Source organism: Sitophilus oryzae, unplaced genomic scaffold (assembly GCF_002938485.1).
Source record: "Sitophilus oryzae breed Bouriz unplaced genomic scaffold, Soryzae_2.0 scaffold_929_pilon_pilon, whole genome shotgun sequence".
Classification (NCBI taxonomy): Eukaryota; Metazoa; Arthropoda; class Insecta; order Coleoptera; family Curculionidae; genus Sitophilus; species Sitophilus oryzae.
The window spans coordinates 1-17375 of record NW_022147560.1 but is presented as its reverse complement, the minus strand read 5'-3'; the positions used below and the strand labels follow the sequence as shown (position 1 = coordinate 17375).

Here is a 17375-nt window from a genome sequence, read left to right as displayed (position 1 = left end):
AATGAAGCATATTTTCTTTTTTTTTTCAAATAAGTCCAAAATAACTGAGATATTTTACTTTAAAAATTAAAAAAAAACACTGGATAGGTTTTCTTTCTTGTAAATTTAATCTACTACCTATGTTGCCATATGATGAAGACATTATATTTTTTATCTAATTAAAAAAAATCCAAATAATTTTTCAAAAAATTTCAAATTTTTAATAAAATATTTTCGCGAATAAACTCATGGACGTGTTCTGGGGTCGAAATATACCACTCTTAAAAATATTTGCACTTATTAAGATACACCCTGTATACAGGGTGGTCCAAACTGTATTCCGGAAACTTATTTTACTGATAAAAATAAGTAAAAAAGTTCATATAATTGTATGTCCTAAAATGCTTAGTTTCGGAGATACAGGGTGTAGAGTTTCATTTTTATTTCGATTTTTTCCAAATAATTTCTGAAGAAACGTCAATATTTGTATAAAAATTGGTGTTTGGGAGTCTTTTGACATGAGAAATTTGATTTTGATGTCAATATGACTCCTATTCGTAGGGAGCGCCACCTACATGTGTTTTAGCTGTTTTAAAGAGTAATAACTTTTTGTCCGTACCTGTATAAAACTACTGAGTGAAAAAATATACATTTCCGTGATTTTAAAAAATGTCTCTTGGTAAAAATCGCTACGAGCAACCGTTCTCAAGATATTTACAATAACAAAATAGTCAATACATGTCATTATTGACTAAAAATAAACATGTTGAGTAAATAGTTATTTGACTGAAATGAGAAATTTGGGAACTTTTTATTTTTTTAAACTAATCATAAACTTTTCTTCGAAAAAATGATGATAAAACAACCAAACCAACTAAAAACATTTCAAATTTATGATTTTAGTCTAATAACTATTTAGTCAACATGTTTAATGATGACAGGTATTGGTAATTTCGATTCCAAATATCTCGAGAACCATTACTCGTAGCGATTTTTACCCAGAGACCTTTTTTACGTAAAAAACGTCGTAAATGTATATTTTTTAACTATCTAGTTTTATGCAGGTACGAACGAAAAGTTATTACTCTTCAAACCAGTTAAAAAATATGATAGGTGGCGCCCTCTACAAGTAGGAGCCATATTGACATCGAAATCAAATTTCTCATGTCAAAAAAACTTCCAGACACCAATTTTCATCTAAATATTGACGTTACTCCAGAAATTATTTGGAAAAAATCGAAACAAAAATGAAATTTCTACACCCTGTATTTCCGAAACTAAGCATTTTAAGACATACACTTATAAGAACTTTTTTACTTATTTTTATCTGCAGAATATGTTGCCGAAGTTTCCGGAATACAGTTCGGACCACCCTGTATATACTTTATTTTACACACATTATATACAGGGTGTTTTTTAAATTTACAAAACGATATATAAATAACAAAAATATTTCTATAAAACATTTTATGTGACTAATGTGTTGTAATGTAAATTGTAATAAAATCTTATAGATATTATTAACAGAATCCACACCATAGCATTGCAATACTTTGTCACGTTTTAAAAATTCACCCTGTATATTTTATTCGTTACAATATTTGTATGTAATATTTGTATTATATTAACTGCAGATCTTCAAGTATAACACCTGGCCAACCAGTGCCGGAAAGAGAAAAACCGAAAGAAATTAAAGAATTAGAACAAAAAGTAAAAGAAAGGGAAAATCTTTTAGTTCCTATGTATCATCAAGTTTCATTGCATTTTGCCGATCTCCATGATACACCCGAAAGAATGCTTGAAAAAGGTGCAATTTCTGTGAGTTCTAGTTTGTTTATTTTTTTTATAATGATTAAGACTGTAAGTTAATTACAGGAAATTGTGCCATGGAAAAAAGCACGAAATCACTTTTACTGGAGGCTAAGAAGAAGATTACTTCAAGATCGAATTGTAAAAGCTCTCTTAGAAGCTCAACCTGAAATTGCCTTAGGACAAAGTGAAGCTATGTTAAGGAGATGGTTTATAGAAGATAAAGGAGCAACAGAAGTAAGTTAATTTGGATAACTTCAAATGGCAATATAAATTAACTTTTTTATTTAATTTTAAAGAGTTACAAGTGGGACAAAAATGAAGTGGTAGTAGAATGGTTAGAAGATCAATTAAGTAGGCCAGCTGAAAAATCAATCATTAGTCATAACATCCATGCTGTTAAAAAGGATTCGGGTTTAAGTCAAATTAAAGAATTATTAGAAGTAAGTATTCATCCTAATATACTGGGTTTTTCAAATTCAACTCTCAGCACTGGCGATGGCGTCTCAGAAACGCCAAGAGATACAAAGTAGATCAAATTAGAGCACCTAACAGCTACCTAAATTTTAGTTGACCTTGTATAGCCTGATATTTAATTACAGTAACCATTGTACGTTAAACCAAATTGAAATTTGACCCGAAAAGTTATACAGGGTGAACCAAAATTAATATGGAACATTAGTCACTTTTAAAAGCAACTTACTACTTTATTTTAAATGGAACACCCAGTATATTTTTCCGCTGTTCAATGGGGAATTTATATATCTTCAAATATTATTAAGGTTGCCTACCCCTCAGACAGATTTTCTTAGATATTTTAATTTTTATGATTTTGCGTAAGTAGATCTTTATTATTGGAAGAAATCTAAGGTGGCTGTGTGATATACCTTTTGTTAATTTAACAAAAACTAAAGATTGCAGAGTAAAATACTCAACGGTAGTAAAAAGATACACGTTGTTAAACGTAAAAACATATTTTAATTATTACAGAATTAAAACTAGATATAAACCTATAATTATGGGACAAAAATTAGCTAGATGAAGTCAAATACTCAAAATGCTTCCTTTCCTGTTAACTGTATAAAATGATTGTCTTTTCAAAAGGATCTTTTCATTTTAAAAGGCATATGTGGAGTTCTACCTCGAAAAGCAGCTACAATATGGTCAAAATATGGTTATTAATGGTCGAGTTTTGTAAACACTGTCTTTAACATATCCCCATAAACCCCATAAAAAACCCAGACTAGAAAAAACCATGTGCATTTAAGTATTCTATTAATTGGTGAATGCAAACTGCATTCACCAACTAATAAAATCATATTAATTCTCTCTAATGTAGGATAAGTTTGCATTTTCTGCAAATTTCTGAGAATTTTTTTTTGTGACACAAAATGATAATTAGTTGGTAAAGTTGGACTAATTAGACAGCTTGTTGAAGTAACATCAGACATATCAAAGCCAACTAGATTTTATCAAATAATAAAGATCTACTCAGATCAAATCATGTAAATGAAAATATCTAGGAAAATCTTTTGTTTAAGGGGTAGGAATCAAGTTTTAATTTGATTTAAAGTACTATATATAAAATACTATAATATAAAGGCTATACGGGGTAAATTCCAATTTAGGTAGCTTTTATTGTAATTTAAATTTTTTTCTTTATTTCTAGAAAATGTTAAATATGTCAAAAACTTCACATTTTAGTCATATACTTCTCTTAAAAAACTCACCTTTATTTTTCTCCCAGAATCCGAAAGTCAATTAATATATTGGGTGTTCCATTACAAAAAACACAACTTTGATATGTAACTTTTTTTGGGGACACCCTCTCCATATTTTTAAAAGGTGATTTGAATATGCTCATATATGCTCACAGAATTTCATTTCAATACAAACTATCGTTCTTCTTGGAGCCTCCGCGGCGTATGAGAGGCACCACCCTGTATATTCTTTGTCTGCACAAATTAAATAACTTATATTTTATAGGAATGTCCTGATATGACACTTGATGCAGTTGACGTCTTAATTGAAAAACTAAACGATAATCAAAAGGCAGAGGTGATACGAAAACTATCTCTACTTGGATCATTAGAAAACATTGATTAGACATTTTTATGATATGAGGATATGAAAAAAAAATGACAGATCTGATAGATTTCGATGTAATTAAAAAATAACCTTTTTACTTATGAGGGATTTTAATCTGTAATAATATTTATTACATTACTGTATATATTCAGTAATTATTATGTGATTGGCTATTTTATACCAATATTTAAATATTGTAAATTTCTAAGAATAGACTAAATTATTATATATAAATAGGTACTTTAATAGGTAATATTACAAAACTAAGTACAAATTAATGAATATGTTTAACGCCTCTCTTCACTCAAAAGAAAAGTTACTTTTCTGTAAATGACAGTTTATATTTTAATATAAAAGTTAGTACCGCACAAAATCACATTGATTGATTTATAAAATCCTATATAGTCTAAAGAAGTATTCCTAGCAAAAGTATAGAAAATATAATTGGCCTATTTTTATAACTTTTAAAAAAGTTGTTAAATAATTGTACAGAAAAGAGTATATTTTATTTATTTTCGTAAGTTTAATATTTACTTTCCTATCCACGAACAATCCCTAAATATTTACATTAACTTCTGTTTTGGATACTTTTGTCTTTGTTTGAATTGTAATAAATATTCTTGTATTTATTTATTTGTTCTTTATAATATAAATGGCTGTTAAGGATTTTGTTGTTACCTTTTTGTTAATTACTTATTATTTATAATAAAAAGTTTAATATTTTGGCTTGTTTTAATTGATCCCAACTGAAAATATATATATAAGTAATCTGAAAAAGTCAAACAATGTATTAATTTACAAGAAATATACAATAATGATATACATAAATGGTTATATATATAAATATCTGATAGCAAAGTATAGAATAATAATAACTAAAAACTGTTTTATAATATAAAAATAAAGATACAATCTATACATCACATAACTGCTTTTTGACAGAGAATGAGATTTTCGAAGTATTGTAGATTTCAAACCAACTGAAAATATTTTATTTAGTACAATAATCTAGATTTTTTTTGTACAACTTCATGTTAATGATTTGTATCTTGTGCATTTTGACTAGAATACAATTTTTTAGTAACTTATTTGATAAGTCTCTGTTTAACAAAGAGTTTGGAAACAATTCACTCATCTCTGTTTTAAAACAGCCAGTTGAAAGGAACTATATAAATTCCAGCTTTTATAAAATTACATTTCATAATATATCTCATCTATAAATAATAATTTATAGATGTTCAATAACTTAAGGAATGTCAAAGTTACTTTTAGTAAATATTTTTATATTTAACACACATTATGAACGCGAAATTAGTCTAATTTGTTATAGTACGAGAGCTAGCAACGTCGGAAAAACAAGTATTTTAAGACGTCTGGCTCTGTGATATATCTTTTACTATGCTCTCTAGAACAGCATGCGGCCCGTCTGGCTGCCGGTAAACGTTGCGTTGCCTACATTATTATTATTAGTCCTTTAAATTCTAGTATTGAATATAAATCGAACATGTCTCGATAGCGCAGTGCGTAGAGTTTCCGACTACGAACCGAGTATTCAGAGTTCGAATCCGGGTCAGGACAAATACTTTTTTATTTTATTTTCGTTTATATTCTAGTAAGTAAAGTATTAAATATTTGTTTTTTTTTAATCACCAGAATTATTTAATACTTTACTATCAGAATATAAACGAAAATAAAATAAAAGTCTTTGCCCTGACCCGGATTCGAACTCTGAATCATCGGTTCATAGGCGGAAACTCTACGCACTGCGCTATGGAGACATATTCGATTTATATTCAGTACTAGAATTTATAGGACTAAATTAAAAAAAAATATAGGATCTTCCGATGCGCAGCAGTGAACGCAACGGGTATCGGCAAACAGACGGGCCGCATGCTGTTCCAGAGAGCATAGTAGAAGATATATCAAAGAGCCAGACGTCTTAAAATACTTTCTCGAAAACGTTGCTAGCTCTTAGACAATTTGAAAATAGTTTTTTACGTAATTTATAAATATTTTTTTTATCCTCATTACATATTATACATCTCTTATCCTTAGTATAACAACCTTCGGTTTATTATAATCATTAATTCTACTAACAACTACTAATCACGATGTCCTAGTGATATTATTAAAGGACATATACATCCAACTACCAAATATATTAATTCTGTAAAAGACAGAGCACCAGCTGAGTGCGATGGGTTCGTTTTACCTGATTCTACTTGAGGCAGTTTAGTATAGGAGCTATCATGTTGTGATTTATGCAGTAAGTCTGCTAAAACATGTACCGTTGCTACATATAAAAATGTCCCTGCTGAAAAAAGCATGGCAATACCTAAAATAATACAATTTTTATTTTAAGATTTATTAAATTTAATTAATTACTACCAGTCGCGTTAAACGAATTCAGAGTTTCTTTCTGCTTTTGACCAATTCCAAAATACGTTACTATTGTTAAGATTGGTGCGGCTAATGAAAATATTAGCAAATGCTTTCTAATTCTCTGTCTACAATTTAAAGATGTAAAAAAATTATAGAATATAAAAGCAATGCTTGTATTCATACCTCTCTAAGCCTTCATGCATTAGAAAAGTGACTAGTCCAAAGGCGGCCGGTGCTTTATGTAACATTATTGCCAAAAATATTATAATTTCCACCTCTGTATGGCTAGTCGTGGCTGCTGCACCTAAATAAGAATAATAGTAAGAAGACAAATCCATAGGGTTTATCTAATTAAATAGCATTATACGAAAATGAAATCAATATTCTTTGTATACAGAGAATGGTAAGAATTGTATTCGAGAAACTTGATGTCTGGGTATTTTTTAACATGAGAAATTCGATGTCAGTATGACTCCTACTTGTAGGAGTCGCCACCTTCACTTTTTTACTACTACTTTTTTTTAACAGTTTAAAACTTTAAAAAGGTTTAGAAGAATAATTACTTTTCGTCTGTACCTGTAGTACGCTATTGAGTAAAAAAATATAATATACATATATTCTGTCATTTTTTACGTAAAAATGGTCTCTTGGGAAAAATCGCTATGAGTAATGGTTCCCCAGATATTTGAAACCGAAATAGTCAATACATGTCATAATATGATAAAATTTTTACCTGTTGACTGGATTAGTTATTAGTCTGAAATAGTGATGGGAATACCGGTTCCCCGTGAGTCGCGTTACAATTGCTGTCCTCAATTCGCGAACTTCGAGTTCCAGGCTTTACGCCCTGGGGTTACTCGAGAACGGTTCTGAAAGGAGCGGTGCGCGATAGCCTGGTGCCTCCATATGGCGCGGAACAGTTCTGGAGCTTTATGACTCAATTGAATGGAGTGAGAGTATCGCGTTCTTGAACAGTTCAGAGCTGCTCAACTGCGTGAAAGAAGGACAGCAAATAGCGACCGTTCCAGAAAAATACCGCGACAAAATACCGCGATTTTGTAACCGAGGTTCCGACTTCCAAACTGTTGCGGTCCTCGCTAAAAATATATCTAACTTATCTATATTTGTAGATTAATGTAACTTTTATCCGCCACTCATTTTCCAAATATCGAGTTTATAATCGTGTATAGCCAATCTATCTCTTTTTTAGAAAATCGATGACATTCCTTGTTATTTTTTTTTCTTTGTTAATTTTCGTTTAAATAAAATGAACGGGTCATATTTATGTGTATTGCAATATAATATATTTAATGTTAAAATCAAGAACAAAGTCCAAACCACTGTCAAAAAAATTGTTTATTGGTCTAACCTAACCTTAAAAATAGATATAAACAATAAAACTTATATACATGTATAAAAGCAAATAAAATAATTTTATTTTATTTTATTTGCTTTTGCGTTTCATCTTTCAAACAACATTATTTTATACCATGCCTAGTACATACCAAAAATCGCTATTTCGAAAGTAACGTAGCGACGGCTACGGGAGCACCAACGCCAATAGTAACCGACCAAATCGCGACAGGAAAACCGAAACACTAGAAGGCTTCCAGCGACTGCTGGAACGAAGTACGTGGCCGCCGAGGTCGAGCGTCGATAATCAGTTGCAGCAGTTACTTCTGTTCGCGACAGGTAACTACAACTCTAGGAGCGCGACGGCTGGAGCGAACACGTCCCGATCGAGATCGCGCGGCGCTACGAACATACCAGTTGGAGATACTACTGTTGGCGACCGACGAAATCGCGACGGCTGGAGCTAAACACGTCGCGATTATAGATAATTTATTTGCAAATTATAAATCATTTATAATTTTGTCGTCATTATGATCGTCGTTCTTCAGTAACAGGTTCCTGATGCGTTGTGGAGCGCGACACGACGTTACAAAAAAATACCGCTCCAAAATCGCGTGTAATGAAGTTAATGAAATTTCTAGGACACCCTGTATATTGTGTTAATATTATACTATAATAATAGAGACTTCATTCTCTTTTAATAATGACAGTCAATGTATTTTATTGTTAACTCATTATTGTAATGAACTTCATTAGTGTTCCTATTGTTGAATTAAATAAGTTAAATATTTAATTGCCATTTTGTAAGAGAGTTTTGATCGGTTTTGGTCGCTATAGTTTAATGCGAAAAACCGAAACGTTTGCGCCGCTCGCCCTACTCTGCTAGTGCAGGTTGAGTGGAGGGGAGCGTCAGTCGAGTACCTTGGCTGCAGCAACTCCAGTTAGTTAGTTTGTGGTCGCACGCAAAACAGTGAGGTTCGAGTCCGGAGTGCCCTGCCAAGTGTCCTGCTGCCAGCCGCCTGTCGCCGCACTGTATAAGGTAAGCACCCACTGCCAAAGTGATTGAGGGTAGGTCGTATTATTTTTATAGTTATTAAGCGTTTACTCGACTACCTGGACGTGTTATAGGGATAAGGGAGTTAGTTGACGGGATTGTTAGGATATTAAAAGCGCGGGAGAACAACCATTGCCGACCAGGCAAGGAGGGACTATGTTGTGCTACGGGCAGGTCGCCAGGAACGATGTCCTTTTCTTTTAAAGGTTGTCTGACATCTGCTCCGGTCTGACGTATCCTTCGGTTGATGAGACGAGAGTTCGTAGTTTTCTTCATTAATATTAAAATTGCCAGGATTGCCGAGCAGGCAGAAAGGGACTACGCTGTGCTACGGGCAGGTCGCCAGGAACGATGTCCTTTTCTTTTAAAGGTTTGGTTTGGTTGGACATCTGCTCCGGTTCAGTGTATCTCTCGGGGAAAGCTAATTACGGGCTAATAATTAATTCATCTTCTTAAGGGACAGTCGGGGTAGTTCAGTACACGCACGAGTCGCGAATGTTCATGGAGCTAGAACAAGATCTCGCCCAAATCCCGAAGCTGGTTTTGTAGCTCCCGTATTTTTCTAGGTGTGTCGTCCGGACGACACCCTGCTTCAGTGACGCTGGACGGGATCTCGTCGAAATCCCGAGGCTGTCCTGACCGGGCGGTGTGTGTGCGGGCTGCGCTCATCCGAACGACGTACAACTCGCCGAGACGTCGCTAACGTCAACGTCGATCCGGGACTCGCATTTGTATATCCCTCGGGACGCTGTTAACTTCACGATAGATCCGGGACTCGCATTTGTATATCCCTCGGGACGCTGTTAACTTCGCGATAGATCCGGGACTCGCATTTGTATATCCCTCGGGACGCTGTTAACTTCGCGATAGATCCGGGACTCGCATTTGTATATCCCTCGGGACGCTGTTAACTTCGCGATAGATCCGGGACTCGCATTTGTGTATCCCTCGGGACGCTGTTAACTTCGCGATCGATCCAGGACCCACGTTTGCGTATCCCACAGGACGCTGTTAACTTCGCGATCAATCCAGGACTCGCATTTGTGTATCCCTCGGGACGCTGTTAACTTCGGGATCGATCCAGGACTCGCGTTTATGTATCACGGGACGCTTTTAACTCCGACACCGATCCGAGGTCCGTGTTTCGCTGTCAAAACGGACGCCGTTCCGATAAATATTTAGCTGTGACCATCGGGACGCCTGTAACGACGTCGCCGCCGTTTAGAGAGTCGCGTCGTAGTAGAGTGTGTTGCTCCGGTATCTACGTGTCTATGTTCATTAGGACGCCGCTAAATTCGACGCCGATCAGGAACTCGCGTCGTCTTATTTAATAGAACGTAATTTCGGGAACGCGTTTTGAATTCGCGTGATAGAATCAGAAGTCAGAGAGTTACGTATCGGGATTAATCGATCAAAACTCTAGAGGCACACGGTTGTTAGTGTAAATCTTGTGCTACGAGGTACTGAACATTTGTTTTATTTTTATTATTGTTACAATTAGAGAACGCGAACTTTCTTTGATTACTTTTGTACATAAGTAATTTATTAAATAAAAACCTAGTGTCACGTTATGGTTAATTGTGTTTTATTTTCTTTTCATCTCATCACTCCCTGGTATCTCCACTGTATAAAAGCTACCCGTATTGGCACTAGTGGTCTCTCAAACACTTTAAACGTTGGGGGTGGCGCCCGAGGAACCGAACCAAGGCAACTCGGCGTCCGTGAGCTTTCTCAAAAACGGGGGAGTCTCACACGCGTTACTCAAATACCGACACATCACTAGTCTGAAATAATAAATTTAAAATGTTTATGTGTCAAATATTCAACAGAAACGACAGAAACTGTTTTATCGTATTTTTTTTCTAAAAAAATCATAATTAGTCTAAAAAAATATAAATTTCACAAATTTATTATTTCAGACTAGTTACAATCCAGTCAACATGTATAATTTTTATCAGTTATGGACCTGTATTGACTATTTCCACTGTAAATACCTTGAAAACCGTTGCTCGTAGCGATTTTTACCATGAAACGTTTTTTACGTAATAAATCACGGAAATATATTTTTTTTCGCTCAGTAGTTTTATACAGGTACGGACGAAAAGTTACTACACTTCAAATCAATTAAGAAACATGTAGATGATGTCCCTTTCAAGTAGGAGTCATATTGACATCGAAACCAAATTTCTCATATAAAGAACACCCATACCCCAATAATTTTCATTCAAATATTGACGTTACTTCAGAAATTATTTGGAAAAATAACGAAATAAAAATTAAATTTTTACACACTGTATCTCCGAAACGAAGCATTTTAGGACATTAATTTCTAACTTTTTTACTTATTTTTATCTGCCGAATACGATGCCGAAGTTTCCTAAATAAAATTCGCACCACCCTGTACATATTCCTTCTCACATAACTATTTTTCGAGTTAGCATAGTGTATGGTAACACTATGACTCACTTAAAAACCTAGGCTAGAGACTTTGTACTATGAATATTTGATATTCCAGGTATATTAATATTTTATTATTTACACTTTTTAGGTATATTAATATTTTATTATTTTCCATTTAATTTTTATAAAAATAGCTCAAATAGTTTAAAATACTATTCTCTCTTAATTAACTTGAACTCACATCTCTTTACCACTGTAAAAAAAATTACCATCTTTGATTACTTTGATCGCATTCCGCCATTATTTATTATTATTATTGAGTTTAAAATTAACAATAATAATTTAATACAAACCTAATGCTACACCATCAGCTGCAGCATGAACCACTAACCCTATTGTTGCGGTTGCTTTTCTTTCAGAAGGGTTGACATTGTCATTTCTGTTCTGAGATACCTAATTAAAAAATAATGTGTAATCCACGTGACGCCACAAACATTAGTTATAGCATAACAGTTATAGGTATTTGTATCATGAGATTAACAACAAATAACCATATTATATTATAATTCATTTGATATAGTGTTTAAGTATATTTTTAACCTTAAGCTTAAGACATATTTAAATAAAATTTATTTATATTTCTACTTACTTGGTCAATAACTAACATAAATATAAATCCAACAACTAAGCTAATACCTATCACAGATAAAGGATCGTTATGTGCGTGAGTGTCTGACTGATTTTGAGCTCGAGCTATTTGCTGTTCGGATATTATAGACCTTACACCTGCAATAAAGAGTTTTTTTATACTATATTAGTCTGTACATAATACCTTATGATCGAAAAAAACCAGTCCAGTTGACTTAGAAATGACGATAGATGACATTCCCTATATAATTTTACATATAAAATGACAGCAATTTTCATTTCATAGATCAACATCACAAAGATCTACTAGGCATTGAAATTGCGGAAAATATGAAGTGGGAGTATCACATGATAGTCAAAAGTCATATCATCGCATAGTCAAACAAGCTAACACAATGATCTACCTAATAAAAGAGTAGGCTTTCAAGATCGCAAGTCGCTACGATTACTGTCCCCCATTCACGCAATTGTGCAGCTCTGAACTGTTCAAGAACGCGATACTCTCACTCCATTCAATTGAGTCATAAAGTTCAAAACTGTTCCGCGCCATATGAAGGTACCAGTCTATCGCGCACCAGTCTATCGCGCACCCAGTCTAGCTCCTTTCAGAACTGTTCTGAGTAGCCCAGGGCGTAAAGCTCTGAAACTTGAAATTCGCCAATGGAGGACAGCATATGGATGCATCATGAACATCTTCCATATCAGTGAAACGCGCAACCTTAGAGGATATAACAGAAAATTGGATAATAACGCTGTAATAGTCTCTTAAGCTTCATTACAAATAGAGTAATGTGTAGCTGGAACAGTATGATACAGTAAATTGCTGTCCTCCATTCGCGAATTTCAAGTTCAAGAGCTTTACGCCCCGGGCTACTCAGAACAGTTCTGAAAGGAGCTGTGCGCGATAGACTGGTGCCTCCATATGGCGCAGAACAGTTCTGAACTTTATGACTCAATTGAATTGCCGTCCTCCATTCACGCAGTTGTGCAGCTCTGAACTGTTCAATAACGCGATACTCTCATTCCATTCAATTGAGTCATAAAGTTCAGAACTGTTCCGCGCCATATGAAGGCACCAGGCTATTGCCCCCAGCTCCTTTCAGAACCGTTCTCGAGTAGCCCAGGACCTAAAGAACTGTAACTTAAAGTTCGCGAATGGAGGACAGCAATTTACTGTCCTCCATTCACGCAGTTGTGCAGCTCTGAACTGTTCAAGAACGCGATACTCTCACTCCATTCAATTGAGTCATAAAGTTCAGAACTGTTCCGCGCCATATGGAGGCACCAGACTATTGCGCAGAGCTCCTTTCAGAACCGTTCTCCAGTAGCCCAGGGCGTAAAGCACTGGAACTTGAAGTTCGCGAATGGAGGACAGCAAATGGAGTGGGAGTATCGCGGTCTTGAACAGTTCAGAGCTGCACAACTGCGTGAATGGAGGACAGTAAATTGCTGTCCTCCATTCGCGAACTTCAAGTTCCAGTGCTTTACGCCCTTGGCTACTCGAGAACGGTTCTGAAAGGAGCTCTGCGCAATAGTCTGGTGCCCTCATATGGCGCGGAAGAGTTCTGAACTTTATGACTCAACTGAATGGAGTGAGAGTATCGCGTTCTTGAACAGTTCAGAGCGGCACATCTGCGTGAATGGAGGACAACAAATGCTACAAGTGTCAATGTCAATATGTTTAAGAATAGACAGACATGAAAATGAAGAGCTGGAACAATTTTCTATTCCCTTCATATGATTGTAAACGGTGATCTTAATTTTAATTTAAATTTATTATTTTTTTAATTCAATGTAGGTAGTGGAATATTTTTTTTTACTATGATAGATAAAAATATGTTATGCGATTCAATAGTTTCATGGAGTTTTACCTGCCTACTATTTTTGTAATAATAATAATAGCCAGCGCTGACGCCGTGTTTTTTATTATTATCGATCATTATTATATATATACACACACCGGAAAAATCTAGGGATATCATTTTATTAAGGTTAAAAATAAATGTTTTGAATAAACAACCACATATTTGTAGGCCGATTCTTTCTACTTCGATTGAAACGAAGTAGTCACACTAGTTATTTCTAAATTTGGGATATTTGCAGAAGTGTTTGTGCATTTTTTGTCAAATGTATAAAAAGCACCTAGCATCAATTGTTCGAATTTAACCTGTACTGGCTATGTTTTTATGATAACTGGCCAGAATTCATTCAAATAACTCTGTTTAGTATTAAACGACATTATGGAGCGTAGACATCTTAACAGAAACGAAATGCTAAGGGCCATGGGTATGCTCGAAGCTGGAATGCGCCAAATCGACGTAGTTAGAGCATTAAATACAACACAAAGTGTAATATCGCGATTAAGTGCACGCTACCGTGAAAGTGGTGATGTTCCTGAAAGGCACACAGGGCGACATCGCATTACTACCCCTCAGCAAGATCATTTTTTACAATTATTAAATGCTCGACGCCGACCGACTCTTACAGCACCTGAACTTAGTTTAATTCTCCAGGAAACACATAATGTAATCGTTAGTCCTGACACTGTTCGCAATAGATTAAGAGAGGTCAATTTAAGAAGCAGACGCCCCTGGAGAACTCAACCCTTAACGAGAGGAAATCGAGAGGTACGATATTTGTGGGCTCAAGATCATGTTCAGTGGTCAAATGAACAATGGGCCAATATTCTCTTCACGGATGAGTCACGCTTTGGAATTCATCCGGCTTAGAGAAGGCTTAGGGTATGGAGAGAACCGGGAAATCTTATTCGGTTGGATCATGTTCTGGAAGTGCACTCTTATCAAGGTGGAACAGTTATGGTCTGGGGAGGAGTCCAGTTATGCCGAAAAACCGATCTCGTTTTTCTTGAAAGGTTTCTAACAGGAATCACATATCGTGATTTAATTCTTGAGCCTGTGGTGTTACCATATGCCAATGATTTTGGGAGAAACTTCATTCTCATGCATGACAATGCACGGCCTCATACAGCCAGAGTGGTAAGTGAGTTTATCAACGCTCATCAATTAAACATCTTACCCTGGCCGGCACAATCTCCTGACCTCAACACCATCGAGCACGTACGGGACGCGGCCCAAAGCAGAATTTTGAGAATGGGTATGCCTCGTGAAACTCGTAGGGATCTGGTTCGGGCCGTGAATGCAGCGTGGCAGGCTGTACCTCAAGAAGAGATCGACAACCTGATCAGGAGCATGAAGAGACGATGTAGGGCTGTAATGAACAGTAGAGGAGGCCATACCCTTTATTAAGTAAAAATGGTTTTATCTTTTTTTTTTAATTCATAGCTTAGAATAAAATTAAAAATATGTGTATTTTTTTGAGTTCAATAAAAATCAAGGTAAATTTGAAAAATTCGGTAAATTTCGCATTTTTATTTCCAATACGTCCTGTAGACTATTTGTTTATTTTAATTTTATTATATCAGAAATGCAAATAATAAAATTACTGACGATGGCTGGATAAAATTGTAATATCCCTAGACTTTTCCAGTGTGTGTATTTTAATATTGAAAAATGAATCCGCTATAAAGGTATATATTATTCATTATTTATAATATTATTTTTCAATTAATTCTGAACTCTAATTTATGCAAATTTTTTTAATTCTAGCTAATATTAAATCAATAAATATTATACTTTATCATGTGTTTTTTGACTCTTGGTGGAGTTAAAATAATGTTGCATTTAATTTATCTGTTTATTTATTTATTCTTGATTTATTGTTAATTTAGTTCATATCAACCATCATAATTTTTTAGCTACATTTAGAACTTTTTATTCTTGAGAGTTGTTGAATAAATTAATAAACTTTGGAAAGTCATGTTCCTATGATTAAAATACGAAAATAAGTCTTATACATGCTAAATATATCTTTTAATTCTTACAGATGTTATATCTTTAAATGTTGTACTAGATCATCTTTTTTTGATTCCTTAATTAGAATCGTACATTTACATTTATCTGTTTACCTGTTTATTATCTGTAATGTTATCTTTAATATTCTTCTATATAGAATAATATTAAAACGTTTCATCTCCACAAGTTTCAAATCTAAAACGTTTCATCTCCACAAGTTTCAAGTTTTCTTTGTTTAAATTTAATAACAACCTTACACAATAATTGTCTACACCAATAATTTTAACACCAAATCTAAAACGTTTCATCTCCACAAGTTTCAAGTTTTCTTTGTTTAAATTTAATAACAACCTTACACAATAATTGTCTACACCAATAATTTTAGATAATGAGATATGTTTATATTTAGATCAAGAAAAATTTCACAATTCTGATACAATCAAAATTTGCTATTTATATTAAATTAATCAATAAATTGTTCAAAAACAATTTATTAAATTAGAAACCTACAGTATGATAAAAAAAAATGAAGTCCAGTTGGCTGGGAAATAACGATCGATGACATTTCCCATATAAATTTACATATAAAATAACAGTGATCTTAATTTCATAGCCATCGCTGACGCCGTTTTTATTCGATTATACGGTATTATTTTCTACTTTGTAAAACCAATGTATAATGAATATAAGATTTCATCTCATTTTCCTCTGTCATCATTTTTTTTCGGTCATAGGGTACATATTATAATTACATACCTTCAGGTATAATTACAGTTAAAGCTGTCCCCACTAATAGCCCAGCTCCAAAAACTGTAGTTTTTTTCAACTTGTCCTAAAAAGTATTTATAACATAAATATATTAATAAAATTAAAACAAACATGTTTCAATTCACAAAACTAAATAAATACATTAGAACCAACATAGTTACCTCAGAAAAAGTAAAGAAAAGAGGAATTGCTCCAGACAAAAAAGACCCAATGGTCATTACAATGGCCAAGGCAAATAACATTGAAACATCCTCCATTATAGCTTCTAATTAGGACATTTATTTTATTAAAATAAAACTTCGTCTTCAAACTAGCCACATCTCTTAGCTTTGTCAGCTAAATTATACAAATAAGCTTAACTTATATGCATTTTTTAAACATTTTACACGTAAACAAAACTGACATAACCTATATTTTCCACCTAGACTAGTGATGTGTCAAATAGTAAATAGTGAAATATAAACATATGAACTACTAAGGATAAGTGTAATAAAAATGAACTATTCTTAACCACAGATTTAAGAACTCTTTTGGAATAAAAGTGGGCGGTTTAGATATGGTTGTGATCAGTGAACGATTTGGTACGGTTTTAAATACATTTTTGAAAAGGTAAGAAATTAATTTTTAAGATTTTCACATATTTCTCTCTCCGACCTATCCACAGATAACAGAACTAAGACCTATACCACGGCATATAAATCACACGGCAGGCTAACTCGCTTTGGCGGGAACGCTACGCGCATATCCTCGCGCACGCCGCCATTTGCGATGTTTCCATGTTTCCATCAACAGAAAGTAACCAGATGGTAACCAGTGTCGTAGTTTTTTCAGCGACAACACACAGTTACGGCCATAGACTTAAAATAAAATATAGACTACACTATTTACATCTCAACGCGGACAAACAACCTTTTTTGTACACATGTTTACTTCTGGGTACAGTCGACCGAGCCTTCCTCATCCAGCCTATGTTGTCACGTCTTTAATATTATCAATATTTTTTTTCTTGTTATACACATATA

General features: G+C 34.1%; 2 protein-coding genes across 4 annotated transcripts in view; one reads left to right on the top strand and one right to left on the bottom strand.

The window, feature by feature from the left end:
* Nucleotides 1-4600, top strand: part of LOC115890825 (acetyl-CoA carboxylase) — an 87681-nt gene extending 83081 nt beyond the window's left edge. For 2 of the 3 annotated variants that reach the window (XM_030911173.1, XM_030911172.1), the window contains exons 41-44: nt 1614-1797; nt 1855-2025; nt 2088-2231; nt 3775-4144. In XM_030911173.1, coding sequence (XP_030767033.1) covers nt 1614-1797; nt 1855-2025; nt 2088-2231; nt 3775-3894 — 619 coding nt within the window. In that variant the 3' untranslated portion in view covers nt 3895-4144. Of the gene's footprint in view, nt 1-1613; nt 1798-1854; nt 2026-2087; nt 2232-3774 lie in introns of all 3 variants that reach the window. The other variant, XM_030911171.1, reaches the window with a different exon arrangement.
* A 1195-nt stretch (nt 4601-5795) lies between these two features.
* Nucleotides 5796-16797, bottom strand: LOC115890831 (zinc transporter ZIP9). The gene is made up of 7 exons (XM_030911179.1): nt 16515-16797; nt 16342-16417; nt 11715-11851; nt 11419-11518; nt 6442-6562; nt 6265-6383; nt 5796-6211 (listed from the first exon to the last, which is right to left on the bottom strand). The coding sequence occupies exons 1-7, from the start codon at nt 16608-16610 to the stop codon at nt 5979-5981; spliced, it is 882 nt and encodes a 293-aa protein (XP_030767039.1). The 5' UTR covers nt 16611-16797; the 3' UTR covers nt 5796-5978.
* Between the last annotated feature and the right edge of the window lie 578 nt (nt 16798-17375).